We start from the raw sequence: 20,551 nt of genomic DNA, 5'->3' as shown, positions 1-20,551 counted from the left end.
TTGGTTAGGCCACTGTTGGAATATTGCATGCAATTCTGGTCTCCTTCCTATCGGAAAGATGTTGTGAAACTTGAAAGGGTTCAGAAAAGATTTACAAGGATGTTGCCAGGGTTGGAGGATCTGAGCTACAGGAGAGGCTGAAAAGACTGGGGCTGTTTTCCCTGGAGTGTCGGAGGCTGAGGGGAGACCTTATAGAGGTTTACAAAATTATGAGGGGCATGGTTAGGATAAATAGACAAAGTCTTTTCCCTGGGGTCGGGAAGTCCAGAACTGGAGGGCATAGGTTTAGGGTGAGAGGGGAAAGATATAAAAGAGACCTAAGGGGCAACTTTTTCACGCAGAGGGTGGTATGTATATTGAATGAGCTGCCAGAGGAAGTGGTGGAGGCTGGTATAACTGCAACATTTAAGAGGCATCTGGAAGGGTATATGAATAGGAAGGGTTTGGAGGGATATGGGCTGAGTGCTGGCAGGTGGGACCAGATTGGGTTGGGATATTTGGTCGGCATGAACGGGTTGGACCGTAGGATCTGTTTCCGTGCTGTACATCTCTATGACTCTATGAGAACTTCGTAAAGGAATATGAGAAAAAAGAACTCTCAAAACCCTCTGGCTCAGAGCTGCAAATAAATGCCAACCCTCAGCACAAATCCACAAGAGTTAAATCCAGACAGTGACTCAGCGTGAGGGATTCAACACAATCTGATTACTGTCACGGGGTAATGGTGCAGAGAAATACCATTACCCCTATTACCTGATTCAATCAAAAGATTGACCACCTCAGACAATAGCATTGGATTCTGGTCATTGTTACTCTGAGGAGGGAAATGGATAATTAAACCTTCATTAGGGCTGTTGCTATGCCATCTCAAAACAGCAGGAGAGGTGTTTAAAACCATTGTGGGCTGGTCATTTTGGCCGGATTATTTTTTCATTGGAAAAAAACAGTCCATTGTTTAAGTGATGGTACTTGGCTACACAGTGTGTGAAATACACCAGGGAGGATTCGACATCAGATATCCTCAGATGACAGGAACATGTCTGGGGTGGTAGCGGTATGTTCAATACGAACCAGTATAAAAAGGTGGGGAGTCGAAGCAACTGTACACAAGTTAGAGAAGGGTCAGGACCGGTCAGTCTGACACAGACCTCCAGTCAATGTTGGACGGACCTGCTGTGTAGGAGATTGTAAGTGTTCAAGCCAAAGTGGAATGATCTTGGTCAGCAGGGTCTGCAATCGAGAAGGAGATCAGGAAGGATTGATCTGGCCATGGACTTACTGTTCTCACGGAAAGGACCAACCATGCGAAGGTTTGCAAGTTACCAGCCGAAGGGTACTGGGGCAGAGAGGTTGGGGTAACCTAAGGGTAACAACCAAATCCAGGAGGTTTAGGTGTGAAGTAAGTAATATTGGAACAGGACTGTGAGATTTTGCCTGTGATTTTTCGACCAAGTATTTTTTCTACTGAGTTGTGTGTTTTAGGTGGAGTCAAGGTTAAATTGTAGAGAGATTTAAATTGGGCACAAGATGTTGTGTAATTTAGACCAGCTTAATGTTACTTATCAGGGCATCAAGCGGCTTATTTTGTGGTTGAGCCAAACCCTGTGTCTATGTGATTTTGTTCTTTATAAAATCTTAAAATCCAAGAACAATGACTGCTGACATGCAAACACTTCAATGTCATCCCAGTGTGTGAAAGGTAAGGATCCTAGCTTTAAAATGAGAATAAACTCAAATGAACATAAAAGGATCTGTACCATTATCCAATACAAATCTTCCAATGAACGGTTAAACCTCAGTCAATATTTTTAAAACTTCAGTCATTTATCAGTCTTCCTGTTTGTTGAATCTTTCCATGCACAGGCTAGCTGTCATGTGTTAAACATCATGAATGTAACTGAACATCAAAATCTTGTGTTACTATTTCTTTTTCTCACACTTATCTGTTCCTCCTTCTTGTCAGCAGCTTTGAGCCTAAGCAATTAAACAGTAGAAGGGGCTAACCGTATTCAAGAGCAGATCATCAGAATACTGCAAACCGTGGGAGAAAATACCAGCCAAGGATTAATTCAGCTCCTGTCTTTTATCAGATACCATACTGTCCTGGAGCCAATCACAACCGTAAGTATTGATGTAGTTTAAACAAAAATATTCAAACAGTCCCAGGGATGGAGATGTGCCAAAGATCATAAAATTTTCTGGTGACTGGAGGAGATTGCATTGCCTGACACGTAAATAGCAAATGCTGCAAGCAATCAACAGGCCAGACAGCACCTGCAGAGAGGGACCCACAGAGTCAGTAGTTCAGGCTGCTGACCTTTCATTAGAATTCAGCTCTAAATCGTACTGATTGCAATTGTGCTGTTGTTTGCTTGTTATGGAGTGTGAAGCTCAATGTGCTAATTGTACTCCTGATTGACTTCTGCAGCAGGTGCATGTGTGTGGTGGTGATTTGTGTGTTGTGTGTGTCTATGTGTGTGTTCTGCATATGTGTGTGTTTATATGTGTGTGTTGTATATGTGTTTCATGTGTATGTGTTGTGCTTATGCATGAGTTTGTGTGTGCTGTGTGTGTGCACATATCTGTGTTTATGTGTGCACGTTTTTATGTATTTTTTGTTTATGTGCTGTGTTTGTGTTTATGTGTGTATGTATTTTGTGTTTATGTGTGTATGTTGTGTATGTATTTTGTGTTAATGTGCTGTGTGTATATGTGTGTGCATGTTTTGTGTATGTGAATATATGCTGAGTGTGAGGCTTGTGCATATGTATGTGTCAGCATATGTGCCTTCTGAGACATCCTACCTCATTACTGCATGGATAGTTTCCTTTATCACCTCTCTTACATCTCCCCCATCACGTCTGAAACTTCTATTCCCTCAAATGTCAAGCTGCCAGTTCAATCCTTCCTTTTACCATGTCTCAGTGACTGCAACAATATTATGTCCCCATGTGCTGATCAATGCTCTAAGTTCATCTGCCTTAACAGTCTGGTTCCTTGCATTAAAATGAATACAATTTAGCTTTCCAGTTCTCTCATGTGCCTTTTCACGCCTATGTCTTCTCCGCCCGCTGGACTGTCCTAGTATTCCTTCGATATATGAGTGAATCTTACTCCCGACTTTACAATTGCTCTCTCCCCATCCCCCTACTAAGTCAGTGTAAAACCTCCCCAACAACATGAGCAAACCTCCCAGCAAGGGTATTGGATCCATTCCAGTTCAGGTGCAACCTGTCCAGCTCGTATAGGTCCCACTTGCCCAGAAACTGTCCCAATTATCCAAACATCTGAAGGCCTCTCTCCTTTAGCCACATGTTGGTCTGACCTATCTTGCTATTGTTACATTAAGCAGTGCATGGCTCTGGGAGTAATTTGAAGATTACATTAGTAGCCTTCTTTAATCTGCATTCTAACTCTCTAAACTCTTGCTGCAGGACCTCACTTCTCTTTGTTACCCAAGTCTTTGGTACCCACATGTACACAAGTGCTAGCTATTCACCATCCCCCTTCAGAATGTCCTGCAGCCACTCCAAGATATCCCCAACTCAGGAGGCAACATCCCTTTTAAGAGGCTTGCTTGCTGCCACAGACCTCCTGTCACTTCCCTTTACAATTCAGTTCCCCATCACTTAAAGCTGTCCCAGTCTTTCTCTGCTCCTGCTGTGCTGCGGAGCCAACCATAGTGCTACAATCAGACTGCTGTTGGATAACTTCCCATCTATCCATGTTATATTCATCTGCCAATTTTTGGCCCATTCACCAAACCTATCCCTATTCATTAGGAAGTTTCTTATTCCTTTATTGCACTTTGCTCCCCCTACCAATTTTTATGTCATTCCTGGAACTTCCTTCCTCACAGCATTGTGGTTTAAGGAGATGGCTCACCATTACCTGCTACACTCTGCAACATCCTCCATTGATAATGTGGCCTTCACCCCAAAATCACACATTGGTCTCTTCCATTACTCCTCTGATTTCTCTTGTTGCTCACACATCTCATTGTGTTCTATCTGTATTTAGGTCAAGATCCATTACGGGTCTATCTATAGTACGTGGATTGCAGCACTTCAAGAAGGCAGCTCATCACCACCTTCTCAATAGCAGATAGGGACATGCAATTAATGCTGGCCAAGCCAGCAATGTCCACATCCCACAAGTGATTAAAAAAAGTAAATAATCTCCCTTTCAAAATGCTCATTTTCCAGAAATTTTTATTCCGTCAAACTCTGTAAATAACAATTTCTCATCCTCAGGAGTTCCAATCTCCATTTAACTTAGCTCATTGTTTAAACATGGTTTCACTGGTTTCCCATCTTCCTTTATATTCTCTGCACTATAATACAGGGAACAGTGTAATGTAAGATCTGTGATTTATATATATATATATTTCATTTAGTTTTGCGATTGTATTACTTGAAATTTTCAATTTGTCTGAAAAGGTTTCATGATTAACTTGTAACCAGTTCTGTAGCCATAGTGACTTCCTTTAAAACACAGCGTGGGAGAGACTCCCCAGAGAGCAATGGGTTTTTGGTTACATTCGGAGAACTTTACAAGTGAACAAGGTTAAAACATTGTGCATTAGACACTCCAAGGATGGATTTTTTTTTAGTTTGATTAGAATAAACACCTATAGCTTCAAAGAAATTGCATTGTTTTAGTTTAGGTTTGTGCTGTTCGGCAGGGTTTTTAACTGACATTGATGTATAAAACAATTGCTCCTGAGAAAGGGAAAACATAGCTTAGAATTGTTAAACAAAGCTAACTGTAAAGAGTTTAGTTTAAAAATTCCAGACCAGAAGTGTTTGTTTAAATTTCTAAAGAGATTATGTGAAGCTGAGAAAGTCTAAACCTAGTTAGATAACAAAACAAAGAAGAGATTATCAGACTCTCATATCTAGGAATTGAAACCACAGCAAAGTAAGGCCTGATGTGGAATAGAGAAAGGTACTTTCCTCTAGTGATTGATTATTGCAATGAAAAACCTTTGGGATTAATGAGATTGCATTTTGTAGAATTCCTATAGTGTGGCTCATCCAGCCCAAACCAACTGTCTGAAGAACATCCCACCCAGACCCACCCTAGAAACCCATATTTCCCATTGTCAATCCACCTAACCTGCATATTTTTGGATTCTGGGAGGGAAACAAGAGCACCCGGATGAAACCCACGCAGACGCAAGGAATATGTACAAACTCCACACAGTCACCCAGGAGTGGAGTCAAACTTGGGTCCCTGCACTGTGAGGTAGCAGTGCTAATCACTGAGCCAAGAAGGGCTTATGTCCGAAACATCGATTCTCCTGTTCCTTGGATGCTGCCTGACCTGCTGCGCTTTTCCAGCAACACATTTTCAGCTCTAATCACTGAGCTACCATACTGCCCCAATTTCTACTGTATGTTTCGAAATCTTTAACATATGTAAATACTTTGGTGTATTCTATTCTTTTTGTGTGTAATAGACGTTCATTATTAAATTCAAATCTGCAACATTGTGTGTTTGTGTTTCAGTGAAAAATAACCTCATTAAAACCAAGAGGAAAGCAAATATGATCTATCAAGCTCGATTTCAGTCCAGGATTTCACTTGTTCAGTGTTACAACAGCTGGGATCGAAACATCAGGAGACTTTTACTTCTCTTTCAAATGTTATGATCGTGGAATTCTCTTCCCTAGATGGTTGTGGATCTTTATATGATTCAAGGTTGTGGTAAGTAGATATGTGATAGTAAAGGAAGCCAACGATGCTGTGTTACCATCTTTGAAGAGGTGTCCCTTCAAGAGGTCAACATGCAATAAGCCAAATACTTGGCGGTTGTCACATGACAGGGGACAGGATCTCTACATTGTGGCACTCAAGGGCCAGGTTTTGGATGGAGCTGACTCTTGTCCTGTCAGTTTAGCTGAAAATAAACCATCAGGTTGCTTCAAGTGAACAGACTTTGCATACCTCATTTATATTACATTTAGATACCACAGGAATAGTATTTTAAAGGGTTATTCAGGTCAAAGATAAAGGTCAGCACCATTCACAGCTCCTCAGAAACTGAGCAGTCCATGTTCACATGTAGCAAGACATGGACAAAATCCAACTTTCTGGATGATAACTGATAAGTAGTATTTTCACCGCACAAGTGCCAGGCAATGATCTTCACCATCAAAAGAGAATCTATCCTTCTCCTCTTGACATTTCATACCATCACCGATATTGAATTCCCCATTATCAACATCCTGGGGTTTACCATTGACCAGAAACAGAACTGGACCAGCCAAGGCTAAGAATTCTGCATTGAGGAATGTATTTCCTGACTCCCCAAAGCCTGTCCACCACCTACAAGGAATAACTCAGGTATTGATGAAATCTATCTATTTTCCTTGATGTGTTCAGTTCCAGCAATCGTCAAGAAGCTTCACACCATCCAGGGCAAAGGATCCATCACCACTCACTGCCTCTAGCCCCCCAGCCCAGAGTGTCAGCAGAGTGGACCATTGACAGGATGCAGTGCGACAACTCACCAAGGCTCCTGCGACAGCATCTTCCAAAGCCATGACCTCTACCATCTAGACGGAAAAGGGCCGCAGACACATGGGAGTCACCACTGCACGGTTCCCACCCAATCACATGCTATCCTGCCCCAGAACTATATTGCTGCTCCTTCATCATTGCAAGAGCAGAATCCTGGAACTCACTCCTTAACATTATCCTGGGTGACCTTGCACCATAGGTACTGTCATAGGCAGCAGTTCACCATCATCAACTGCAGGGCAATTAGAGACTAGCAACAAATGGCAGCCCAGCCAGCGATGCCCACATCCCATGAGTGGGTAAGAAAGAATGAGGGATTTTCGTTACGTGGTTAGGTTGAAGAAGCTGGCGGTGGACAAGATTATGACAGGTTTAGGAAAGAATGACAAAGAGAAACTGCAGCAGCGAGTTTTGGTTCAAAGACTTAAAGACATAGATTGAAAGTATTTGGCAAGAATTGCTGGGATGCAGTGATGAAGAACACTTTCGCACAACGAGTGGTAATGATCTGGAACTCTCTGCCTATAATGGCAGTTCAGCCAAAAGCAATCAATGGTTTCAAGAGGAATTAAAATGGCCACTTGAGGGAAATGTTTACAGTGAAACAGGAAAAGAGCAGGAGAATGAGACTGAATTGACTGCTCTACAGAGAGGGAAGATGTACCAGAAGGATCAATGCAATGGTGCTATGAAGTAGATTCCTTTGCCTAAAGCTTTACAATCTCTTCCTTCTTAACTATTATATTTGGAATCTTGTTCTAACCACACACTTACCCCATCCTCCACCCCCCAAACCCCCACTTCTCCTGTCTCCATCCCTTTGAGCATCAATGTTGTGTTTTGGACTGCACAGAGGTCGATAGATGTGGCATCAAACCAGGGAATGGTGTTAATCTAAGAGCAGCCAGCAGATGGGGCTGCTGCACTATATCCATCCAGAAGAAATGATTGGGAACATTAAGGCTCTGAATTTAATTCATTGAACAAACAACCTTTTCTTCAAACAGCATCCTTCCTGACCTCAGGAGGCCCCAGAGCACTTTATAGTCAAGGAAGTACCTGCTACTCTTGCAGTGAAATGATGTTGTAATGAGGCAGCCAATATACCCAGAGTAAAAAAAAATCACACGACACTGGGTTATAGTCCAACACGTTTTTTTGAAACTGCAAGCTTTTGGAGCACCCGTTCCTTCCTCGTGGACTATAACCTGGTGTCATGTGATTTTTGACTTTGTCCACCCCAGTCCAATATACACAGAGCAACCCTACAAACAGGGACATGACCATTGACACGTTAACTGTCTTTGTGATGTCAATAGATACATATTGACCAGGACATCAGGGAGAACTTTGCTGCTCTTCTTCAAAATGGTCATTATTTACCTCAGCCAGAATTACCAATCATTTCTTCCACAGGAATAGAACATTTCCATTTCAAATTCACATTGTAAACCTCCACTGTTGAATGCTGAAGTGGGATTTTGAGGGAGTGCTATGCCCCATATGTTAGCAGGTTGTTGATTTTGAGAACACACACTCCTGCTTTTGATCATTGAGTAAAACATCTGATTTACATGACCTGAATGGCCCCTTTTTGGTTGTAACTATCTTTCTACTTGCTGCAGGGGAGAATTACTGTCCATACAGTGAGACAGCTTGATGTGTTCCCAAACCTATTGGATGAGGAAGAGCAACGGGTGACCCACATCCATTGGATGGGAGAATCCCTTTGGGATATTCAAACAGAATTCCGAGTTAGTGCTCCAGTTTTCACATCCTAAGGTTGACTGGAATGGTGTTTGAACCCAGAGCCTCTGATCTGGAGGTGAGAATGGCTAGAACTGAAGTAAATGCTTCATAGAGTCATACAGCACAGAAACAGACCATTCAGTCCAACTCATCCATACCAACCAGGTTTCCCAAACTAAACTAGTCCCATCTGCCTTCATTTGTCCTTATCCCTCAAAGCGTTTCTTATTCATGTACCTGCTGAAATGTCTTCTAAATGTTGTAACTGTATCTGCACCCAACACTTCCTCTGGCAGCTCATTCCATACATGCACCACCTTCTGTGAAAAAATTGCCCCTCAGGTCCCTTTTAAATCCTTCCCCTCTCACCTTAAAAAATGCCCCCTAGTTTTGAACTCCATCACCCTGGGGAAAAGAACTTTGCTATTCAACTTACCTACACCCCTCATGATTTTATAAACCTCTATAAAATCACCTCTCAACCGCCTATGCTCCAGGGAAAATATTCTCAGCCTATCCAACCTCTCCTTATAACTCAAACAATCCAGTCCCAGTAACATCCCTGTAAATCTTTTCTGCACCCTTTCTAATTTAATAATATCCTTCCAAGGCAGGGTGACAAGAACTGCGCACAACATTCGAAAAGTGGCCTCATCAATGTCCTATACAGCCACAACATGAATTAGAATTACAATTAGCTTTATTGTCACAAATACTCAAATGGGTACATTGAAAAGTGTGCAAGTTGCTGCTTATGGCATCATCTTACGTACAAAAGTCCCTAGGTATAGCTCTTTCAGTTGCAATCCATGGAAAAATAGAGAAGTAAAAAACAAAATGTCCATCATTGTAGATTTAGGAATAAATTATAAAATGGAGATAAAAAGTACAGAGAAACAGTCTGACATCCCAACTCCTACACTCGATGCACTGACCAATAAAGGCAAACATACCAAATGCTTTCTTTACCATCCTGTCAGCCTGTGATTCCATTTTTAAGGAACTATGTACCTGAACCCTTAGGTCTCTCTGTTCAATCACCAATCCCCTCCCCAGGGCACTGCCATTAACTGTGCAAGTCCTGCCTTGGTTTGTCTTACCAAAATGCATCACCTTATAACAAGACATAACTTAGTCAATTTAGTCAATAGCGGAAAATTAGAAAAGCACACTGCTTTTGATGAAAAGATCTTCTCAGATATCGCTCTAGTTTCAGTTTCAGATTGGCAAACATTATCACAGAATTAAAGCTATTCAGCCCATCCTGCGTGCACCAGCTCATTAAAAGAGCATCATTAGCCCATGCCAATCACCTGCATTTTCCCACTTACCCTTGCACTTCACTTTTATCCAAATAGCCAATAGTAGCGCAATTATCTCTGGATGAGGAGGTCCAGGTTCAAGTCCCTCCTGCTCCAGAGATGTGTCCTAACATCTCTGAACAGGCTGATTAGGAAATACCTAATGTCTTAATTGAAACTGCCACCACCGCATTCACAGGCAGTGCATTCCATGCCCTCGGTACTCACTTCACTATTGCTTCATTTGCAGATCACTTTAAACCTATGGCCTCCTGATCTCTTCCTTTTACAATCAGACAAACAGAACAAAGAGTTATTTTAATTTAGCTTCCTTTAAAGCTCATTTATCAATCTATGTCTGACCTAGCATTAGCATCTTAAATAGTGTCACACTTAAAACAAAAAATGGAATTTGACCCAAGTCCTGTTTGTTCAGCTTTGAGTCCTGATTCCCAGTTGGAAGGAAGGCAATGGTCTGCTAGAAGCAGCAGCCTGCAGCCATGCTCTGAGAGAAATTCTCATGAGATCTATGATGCAGAGTAAAGCATTTCTGGAATAAACTGCTGTGATTAGATACAGTGATTGGCGACATGAGGAAGCCTATTTTTTAATGCAGCAAATTGTTGAAATCTTGCCTGAGATCTTGGCAAAAGTCGATTCAACAGTGACTCTACCGAGAGGATTGGGTAAGTGTTTGAGGCCAAAAAAACATCTCCAAGATTCAGAGGGGTGAGCAAATGAACAGGATAAAGTGGATAGCTCTATCAATGAGTCAGCATAGGCTGGATGCTCTGATTGGCCATCTTCTTTACGACACCATTCTCTGATTCCATGAGGGATAGCAACAATTTTAAAGTGTTGGCATAGGCTTAATGGGCCAAATGGCCAAGTTGCAAGATTCTGTAAGAAAGCTATCACACAGGCACACATAGACACAAGTGAGACAGATCATAGCCACAATCTCCCCTCCCCGTCACTTGGCTGTGTCATTTTAAAAACATTGTTGACAGGACAAGGAGCATTTATTACCCATCCCAGACGGCAGTTAAGACTCAACCACATTGGCGTCAGTCTAGAGTCACATGTAGGCCAGATCAGGTAAGGATGGCAGTTTCCTTCCCTAAAGGACATTAGTGAACCAGGTGGGGTTTTCCCAACAATCAACACTGGTGTCATGGTCACCATCAGTCTCTTCGTTCCAGAGTTTTATTGAATTTAAATTTGACCATCTGACATGGTAGGATTTGAAGCTGGATATTTGAACCAGAATATTACCTGGGTCTCTGGATTAACAATCCAACAATAATACCACTAGGTCATTGTCTCCCACAGTCCAGGCAGCAAGGAAGCAAATTGAGTAGAAAGGAAGAAGGTCAACTCAGGCTGTCTTTGACATGATGACAGGACAGGTCCATCCAAATCATTCTTGGAATCAGAAGAATGAGAAACCCACAGACAAGAAGTGTGGGAAAACAATATGCATCACCATGCACTAATGTCATGACATTATGTTGCAGTGTTTGCTTTGTGTCTAATACACTGTTGTCCATTAGATCTTTCTTTAAGCTAGTACTCTGTATGTAGACAAAGCTGACAAAGATGCATTTATCTTCTATGCCAAGATTTCTTGAGAAGACATGAAGACGGTTTGAAATGGAAATCCCGGACAGTCACTTCCACATACAGGTCCCGAGGTGAAATTGAATTCTCCCTTTCATTCATGAAAGGAAAATCATTGGTGAGTGAGAGCATAAACAGGCCAGAAAATGGACATTATAATGAAGTTGAAAGTTATCTATAAAAACCAATCAGATGAAATGCAATTTTTTTTAAAAAAAGTGAACAAAATAAATGTGCAGCTTTGGAGAACAGCCATGCCCTGAATCAACCCGAAGCTCTATAAATACAGGTGAGATGTACAGAAATAGACAGTGACTAATTGCAAAAACATTTCTGCAAACGCTTCAGGACGTGAAAGCAATGTTTTTTAGTGAAAATCAGTCAGACCAACATTTCACATCACAAGCAAAAGATTATATTTTCAGTTTTTTTTGTTGTTCATTTGCAGTGTCAAATGGTAGTCAGTGTTTTCTCTCTGTCTAGTTAATTCTTGAAGATTGCCACTGACATAAATTAAATAAAACCATACGTTCCTCTTTGTGGTGTGAATGCTGCACAGTTGTGCTGATTTTAGGCTTATGCTGCAATCATACAAGTAATTAATTTTAAAAAAAAATTCCCTACAGTGTGGAAACAGGCCCTTCGGCCCAACCAGTCCACACCAACCCTCCGAAGAGTAACCCAACCCCCTCTGACTAATGCACCTAACACTATGGGCAAATAACATGGCCAATTCACCTGACCGGCACATCTTTGGATGTGGCAGGAAACCAGAGCACCCAGAGGAAACCCACGCAGACACAGGGAGAATGTACAAACTCCACACAGACAGTCACCCAAGGCTGGAATTGAACCTGGGACCCTGGTGCTGTGAGGCAGCAGTGCTAACCACTGTGCCACCGTGCTGCCCTTAATATTAAAATACTTTCATTATTTTTTTAAAAACACTCAAAATCAAATGGTCAAACATCAATTTCTGAAAATTAACAATCTCTTGACAATGTACATTTTTATTAATGAGCAAATCATTCCATCCAGTTCAGTGGTTGAAATGGTATTCATCTCAAGAGATATGAGAGGTTTAAGAGTTGCAAATATGCAAAACATGCTGGCCAATTTACGTCATTCTGTGCCTTGCTTCACAAAAAGGCATCTCACTCTTTGCATCCTTACATTGATAAGAGTTTGCTGGATTGTCACATCAATGGCCCGTTAAACTTGCCACAGACAGGTGAGGTCATACTTTTTAACAATTGTAAAGTCCGCTGAAATATGTGTACACATATAATTCGGCCACGCACACATTCCTGCTTACAATTTCAGAATCTGTCCCTCAAGTTGCCAAGACCCCGACCTTTGGAATTTCCTTGCTACAGCACGCTTCCTCTCCATCTTTAAGACGCTCCTTAAAGCTACCTCTTTGACCAAGCTTTTGGTCATTTAACATAAAATCTCCCTGCAGAGCTTGGTGTCAACTCTGCTTTGTTGTGTTCCAGTGAAGGGCTTTGGGACATTTCATTAGATTAAAGGTGCTTTATGAATATAGCATAGAAAAAATAAAACCTGTTGTTGTATCAATTGTTTAATCTTCTTACACCTTTTTTAGTCTCCTTTCTCCTTCACTTAATCCAATCATTCATCCTTTCTCCTTATTTATTGGAACGCAGCACTTAGGAGCAGGACTAGGCCATTTCAAACTTGTTCCATTCACTTGATAAGATTGTGACTAACCTGGTTGATCTGGCTGAGTGATAGGAGACAGTAATGGTCAATGGATATTTGTTGGGCTGGAGGATGGTTTGTAGTGGAGTTCCCTAGGGCACCTTTGTTTTTCCTGATGGATGTTAATGATCTAGATTTTGACATGCAAGGGACAATTTCAAAATTTGAAGAAATACAAAGTTGATAACTATTACAAACTGTGCTAAAGACTGTGTGAAGTTGTGGTTGCCCTGTTTTAGGAAGGGTACTATTAAACTGGAGAAGGTTCGGAAAACATTTACCAGGATGTTGCCGGGCACGGAGGGTTTGCGTTATAAAAATAGGCTGGATAGGCTGAGATTTTTTCATTGGAGCTTGGGAGGTTGAGTAATGATCTTACGGAAGTTTATAAGATCATGAGGGGCATAGATAAGGTGAACAGCAAAGGTCATTGCCCTAAAGTGGAGGAGTTCAAAACTGGGGGGAGGCATATTTGTAAGGCGAGAGAAGAAAGATTTTAAAAGAACATAAGGAGCAACATTTTAACGCAGAGTGTGGTGAGTGTCATAGAGATGTACAGCATGGTGTGAAATGAACTGCCAGAGGAAGTGGTGGATGCAGGTACAGTTACAATGTTTAAAGGGCATGTGGAAAAGTACATGAATAGGAAAGGCTTGGAGGGATGTAGGCCGAGCGCAGGCAAGTGGGACTAGTTTAGTTTGGGAACATGGTCGGCATGGACTGGTTGGACCGAAGGGTTTGTTTCTGTGCTGTATAATCTATGATAGTTTAGAAATTCAAAATAACATAAATGATTGAGTGGGCGAATAAGTTTCAGATTAGGTTCAACGCACAGAAGTGAGAGATGATGCATTTTGTTAAGCAGAATATGGATTGATAAGAAAATATGAGGGGCACAATTCTTTAGAGAATGCAACAGGAGAGGGACCCGGGTATATATTTATGCAAATTATTGATGGTGACAGCATGGGTGGAGACAGCAGTTCATAAAATATAAAATATTTGGGCTTTCTTAAAGGGGCAGAGAGTAAAAGAGCAACAGCATTATATTGGAGACAAGAGGCTAAGAGATCGGATCAGCATTTTTAAAATCATGAGAGGACTGGATAGTGTAGATTGGGAGAAATCAGCCTGCTATTAAAAGGATCAAGAAACAATGGGCACAGATTTTGCAAAAGAAGCCAGAAAACAAAATACACACAATAAGTAGATTGAGTCTAAAGTGCACTGCTTGGAAGTTGAAAGAGGCAGGTTCAGTTGTGGCTTTCAGAGGCCATTGGACGACTATTTAAATAGAAACAACGTGTCAGCATTATGGGGAAAAGACAGGAAAACATTATATAATGCTCACTTGGAGAGCTGTAGCAGACGCGTTGGGCCAAATTACCTCCTTCCGTGTTGCAATACTTCTGTGATTGTGGTTCACAAGTCCACTTACCTGTCTGATCCCTGTCACCCTTAACTCCCTCGACCATCAAAAATCCAACAAACCCAGCCTTAAATTCAATTATCCAGCCACAACTGTTTACTGAGGAAGAAAATTCCCAGATTAACAACTTTCTAAGGAAAAAAAAACTCTCATCTCCTTCTGAAAAGAAGACCTCTTATTTTAAGCCTCTAGTTTCAGTCTCCCTCACAAGAAGTAACATCTTTCCAGCAGCCACACCACCCAGTTATGGAGTCATAAAGTCATAGAGTGGGCGGCACGGTGGCACAGTGGATAGCACTGCTGCCTCACAGCGCCAGAGACCCGGGTTCAATTCCTGTGTTGGGCGACTGTCTGTGTGGAGTTTGCACGTTCTCCCTGTGACTGTGTGGGTTTCCTCCAGGTGCTCCGGTTTCCTCCCACAGTCCAAAAATGTGCACGTTAGGTGAATTGGCCATGCTAAATTGCCCGTAGTGTTAGGTGAAGGGATAAATGTAGGGGAATGGGTCTGGGTGGGTTGCGCTTCGGTGGGTCAGTGTGAACTTGTTGGGCCGAAGGGCCTGTTTCCACACTGTAAATAATCTAATCAGATGTACAGCACATAAATAGACCCTTCGGTCCAACCCTTCTATGCCGACCAGATATCCCAAACCAATCTAGTCCCACCTGCCAGCACTTGGCCCATATCTTTCTAAACCCTTCCTATTCATATACCATCCAAATGCCTTTTAAATGTTGTAATTGTACCAGCCTCCACCACTTCCTCTGGCAGCTCATTCCATACACACACCACCCTCTGCGTGAAACAGTTGCTCCTTAGGTCTCTTTTATATCTTTCCCCTCTCATCCTAAACCTATGCCCTCTAGTTCTGGACTCCCCCACCCCAGGGAAAAGACTTTGTCTATTTATCCTATCCATGCCCCTCATAATTTTGTAAACCTCTATAAGTTCACTCCGCAGCCTCCGACACTCCAGGGAAAACAGCCCCAGCCTGTTCAGCCTCTCCCTGTCGCTCAAATCCTCCAACCCTGGCAACATCCTTGTAAATCTTTTCTGAACCCTTTCAAGTTTCACAACATCTGTATTTCAGTAAAATCAACTCCATTCTAAATTCCAAAAAATTAAGGTAAAATCTGGTCAACCTTTCTTTATAAGATAAACCCTTCAATCCAGGAATGAGGAAAGTGAATCTTCTCTGAACTGCTTCTAACATAAATCAAAGTTTTATTTTTCAAATCAGAAAATCAAAACTTTCTGCATTCTCAAAATGTGGCCCTTGTACAGGTCCAGTAAAATTTCTCTACTTTTATGTTCCAATATTTTTGCCTTTTTTTGCCTTCTTAACCACTTGTGATTCATATACCAAGGCACCTAAATCCTTCTACAGTCTACAGTCTCTCTCATTTCACATAATACAATGTTTTTCAACTCATCCTGCCAATGTGGACAACTTCACATCTTTCCACATTAGTCTTCATCTGCCAATTTTTTGCCCACTCACTTATCTATCTTGTTTTCCTTTGTGAACTCTGATGCCCTCTTGTCAATATACTTTCCCATCTACCTCAGGTGAATTAAACTAACATACATTCAGTCCTTTCATGCATGTCATTGACAAAGATTATAAATAGTCCATGCTCCAGCACTGCTCCATTTGGTACTCAACTAGTTGCAGCTCGCCAACCTGAAAATGACCCATTTATCTCTCGTTCTGCTTCCTGTTAACTAACCAATAGATTCCTTCTCCACCACGAACTCTTATGTTCTCCTTCCTGTAGCTGGCATGATTCAAGTTCACCCAACTTCCTGCTTCATCATTCCTTTGTTCCTTTATAATTCTTAAAGCATATCAGTTCAGCAGATAGACCATTGGCCCAGTTATTCATTGGAGTTCCAGTCACCTTGTTGCCTCTGTTATTAACTTTCACTTCCAGCAAAGTGATTTTATTCTCATTTTCAACATCCAAAGAAGTTTTCTGGCTTGATATGTTTTTCTGAAGTCTGCAGATGGATTCCTCAAGTCGGAAAATTCTGTGTAATAAATACTTTCATAAAGTGACCAATAAAAATATATAAAAACCATGTCAAACTTTAAAGAATCTATTAATCAAATAAATATTTGTATAGTTCTGACATTATGTTTGTTTTGAATTAAATAATAGCTCTCGGACAAAAAAAAATGTATAAAAGTAAACTAGGCACATTTGTCGGGTTTAACCGCTTGTGCAACACAACAGAGTTAAAGATCTTAAAAATGTTTCATTTTTCTCCAAGTTCCTCCCAGCTATCATGACTATACTCACTGAATTATATTGGCTCCTGTCTGGCAACATCTTAATATTAACAATTTCATCTTCATATTTAAACCCCTCCTTGTTCTTACATTTCCCCACATCTGTAACCCCTCCAATCCTCTCTGCACCCTCCAACTCTGACATCTTTAGCATCCCTGATTCCCACTATCCACTATTGGAGTTGTGCCTTCAACAGACTAGGCCTTAAGCTCTTGAATCCCCTTTCTAAACCCTTGATTCTCTAACTCTCTTGAGATGCTTCTTAAAATCTACTTTAATGTCTATGTTTTGGCAACCTATTCTAATATCTTCTTTTATGATTCAATGTCACATTTTTAAAAATTATACTTCAGTGAAAGCGAGATGTTTCCTTGCCTTAGACATGTTGTATAAATGTTAGTTGTTGTTAATTACTTTAATGTGAGGTGCTTTTATTGAAAGTCTAGCCCACAAATCTCTCCTTAGCAGAAGAAAGAAACTTCTATTCATGGTTGATGCTTGCATTCACTAGTTCTGCACTTATGATTCAACTTGAACAACCAGCTTACACCCACATTAACCATCCATTATTCCAATTTTGCTTTGCTACATTGTGTACAGTAATATCTCTATTCCCTCTATTAAGTTTCTTTACACAATGCATGTGATTACACCACCAACAAATACATCAAACAACAAACATGTGAGTAAATGTGCCCAGCACAGTATTGTAGAGCACAGCAAGAGTTCATTTGGCTCAACTCTGCCTCTGCTGGCTCTTTGGAAGAGTTATCTAACTAGTCCTGCTCCCCCAGCTCTTTCCCTGCAAATGTTTCACATTCTAAGTATTGCTGCAATTTGCCTTTGATAGATATCATCAAATTTCATTATTCCGTCCGCTGATGCTCCACGCCTGAAATTGAGGCAGAAGGAGCAAGTACACAATCCCTCATTGTCAGGAAGCTACACTGAAAGAATTTTAAAAAGTTACAATTTAAGAATAAACATTAAAGAAGCTGCAATTAAAGAAAGCTATGATTTAAAACAAGAAAGGAAAGAAGGCTTGCATTTCTATATAGCTGTTTTCTGAGTTCATCTCCCTGCTGGGAAGATGATATTGGTCAGATATTGTTGCAGAGCTATGGAGTAGGAACATCAGACTGTTGTGTTCCTGGCTGTCAGAATTGAATGAAGACAGGGGATGGAGTACACTGCAGGTCTCTGACTTCATTACCTTGGGGATCAGGGAGCGTTCATGCTGAACTTTCCCTCAGATGATTAAAGGAGTGGCTAGAATAAACATTTCTCCTCTTCTTTCTCCTCATTAACAACAAAAACAAAAACAATAATGACTAAAACATTTACTTATATTCTGCCTTCAGGAAGAAAAACCTTCCTTTTGTTTGGCATCTTTCATATCCTCCTGACCTATGTTCCCTTTGAGCTGCATGGAGGGACCGCACACATCCTACATCCACATTTCCCTGTGCATTGAGTTCCAGTTCCAGTAAGACCATATGATATAGGAGCAGTATTAGGCCATTCAGCCCTTGAGTCTGCTCAATGTTTCTCAACGCCATTCTCCCTGTGACCCTCCATCCCCTTACTCATCAAGAACCTATCTATCTCTGTCTTAAATGTGCTCAATGACTTGGCCTCTACAGCCTTCTGCGGCAATGAGTTCCACAGATTCACCACCCTCTAGCTGATGAAATTCCTCCTCACCTCAGTTCTAAAGGATCGTTCCTACACTCTGAGGCTGTGCACTTGGGTCCCCGTGTCTTCTACCAGTGGAAACATCTTTTTCACTCTATCCAGGCCCCTCAGGATTCTGTTAAGTTTCAATTAGACCCCTCTCATCCTTGTAAACTACATTGACTACAGACGCACAGTCCTCAACCGGTCCTCACATGACAAGCCCTTCATCCCCAGGATCATTCTTGTAAACTTCTTCTGGTTTCCTCTAATGCCAGCATATCCTTCCCTAGATACGGGACCCAAAACTGCTCATAATATACGGTCAGATCAGAACCTTATACAATCCTGCTCTTGTACTCTAGCCCTCTTGAAATGAATGGTAGTGTTGAATTTGCCTTCCTAACTGCCAACTGAACCTGCACATGTTAACCTTAAGAGAATCCTGAACTAGGACACCCAATTACCTTTGTGCTTCAGATTTTTTTTTAAGATTAGATTAGATTACATTCCCTACAGTGTGGAAACAGGCCCTTTGGTCCAACCAGTCCACACCAACCCTCTGAAGAGTAACCCACCCAGACCCATTTACCTCTGACTAATGCACCTGACACTATGGGCAATTTAACATGGCCAATTCACCTGACCTGCACGTCTTTGGACTGCGGGAGGAAACCCACGCAGAGACGGGGAGAACGTGCAAACTCCACACAGACAGTCGCCCGAGGCTGGAATCTAACCTGGGACCCTGGTGCTGTGAGGAAGCAGTGCTAACCACTGAGCCACCATGCCACCCCATTTCTGAAGCCTTTCCCCATTTAGAAAATAGTCTGAGCCTCTTCTTCCTACCAAAGTGTATAACCTTACAGTTTCCTACATTGTATTCTCTCTGCCACTTCTTTGCCCACACACTTCACTGTCCGGAAATCCCTACCACACACTGAGCTCAGGCATTCTCACAGTGGCAGGAAAAAGGAGAGGAATCATAGCTCAGGACGTTAAAAAAAATGCCCAGAGCTAATGGAGTATTTTTGACATGTAGTCACTTTTATTAAGCAAGCCTGATAACCAGTTTGTACACAGCAAGCGCCCACTAATACAATTAAATAAATAGAAAGAAAGAAGAAAAGAAAGACATTTATCCAATGCCAGGTATGACCTCCTTTATGGGCACTGAAGTCCCTTTGTGGTGCAGTCATTGGTTTAATGTAGGCAACACAGCAGCCAATTTGTACACAGCAAGCTCCCTCTAGACAATCTGTTTTAAATGATGGCGGAGGGACAATTGTTGCCCGGATACTTTGTAGCACTCGCCTGTCCTTTCTCACAAAGTCCCATGGGAATTTCTATAACCACTTTTTGAGAGCAGACAAGAAGCTGGTTAAAGTCTCATCTGACAGACAGTAACTATGACCATGCATCACACTCTCGCTACAGCAGTAAGTGTGCATCAGAAAATTTCACACACATAGTGATCTTCTGCCTGTTTATTTCAACAGGCAGTAAAGCATTAGCTGCGTGCCTGTGAATGTTTGGCAGGTACACCCATGGACTGATATTCCCAAATGGGATCCACCAGGATGTTGAGTTCAGGAGTGTGATTCTGTGCAACTTACCGAATACTTGGCAGGTTCAAACTGAACTAGTATATCCATCATTGCATCCATGTAAAGGAGATCGATGATGTAGTCATCTACAACCCCATGCAGAGTATTCCATTCAGGTGTTGCCATCAACCAACAGGAAGGATATGTTGGTTTGAAAGGAGTACAGTGCAGATTTACCAGACTGATACTGAGGCTAAAAGGGTTAAATTATGAGAACCGGTTGCATAGACTAGATTTATTATTCTTTGAGCTTAGAAGATTATAGAATGATCCAATTGAAATATTTAAAATGATTAAAGGATTTGAAAGAGTAAGCAGACAGAGTCTATTCCCTTGGTGTAGTGGGGGAATCAGAAAGGGCATCATACCTTGACAATCAGGGAACACTCATTCCCACACAATCTGAAACTTTCTCTCAAATATCATCTGAGGCCTGGCAGTGAATTGAAAATGTGATAAACGATAGATTTTTGTGAGGTAACAATTTGAGTGTTATTGAACCAAGGCAAGTGGGTGTAGTTAAGGAACAAATCAGCCAGGATTGAATTGAATGGACAGACACAAGGGACTGAGCGACTGACACTTCCTACTCTCTGTACAATTATATCTGCTGCTGAAAGGTCAATGCCAGTA

At 41.5% G+C, this 20,551-nt stretch overlaps 1 protein-coding gene across 1 annotated transcript in view; it reads right to left on the bottom strand.

The window, feature by feature from the left end:
- The window catches only part of LOC122563379 (beta/gamma crystallin domain-containing protein 2-like), a 140,036-nt gene extending 119,992 nt beyond the window's left edge, over positions 1 to 20,044 (bottom strand). Inside the window, exon 1 of the mRNA XM_043717120.1 lies at positions 19,928 to 20,044. Coding sequence (XP_043573055.1) covers positions 19,928 to 20,044 — 117 coding nt within the window. The remainder of the gene's footprint in view (positions 1 to 19,927) is intronic.
- Between the last annotated feature and the right edge of the window lie 507 nt (positions 20,045 to 20,551).

This window comes from Chiloscyllium plagiosum, chromosome 27, assembly GCF_004010195.1.
Source record: "Chiloscyllium plagiosum isolate BGI_BamShark_2017 chromosome 27, ASM401019v2, whole genome shotgun sequence".
NCBI classification, from domain to species: domain Eukaryota; kingdom Metazoa; phylum Chordata; class Chondrichthyes; order Orectolobiformes; family Hemiscylliidae; genus Chiloscyllium; species Chiloscyllium plagiosum.
This window is presented reverse-complemented; position numbering and strand designations above follow the sequence as displayed.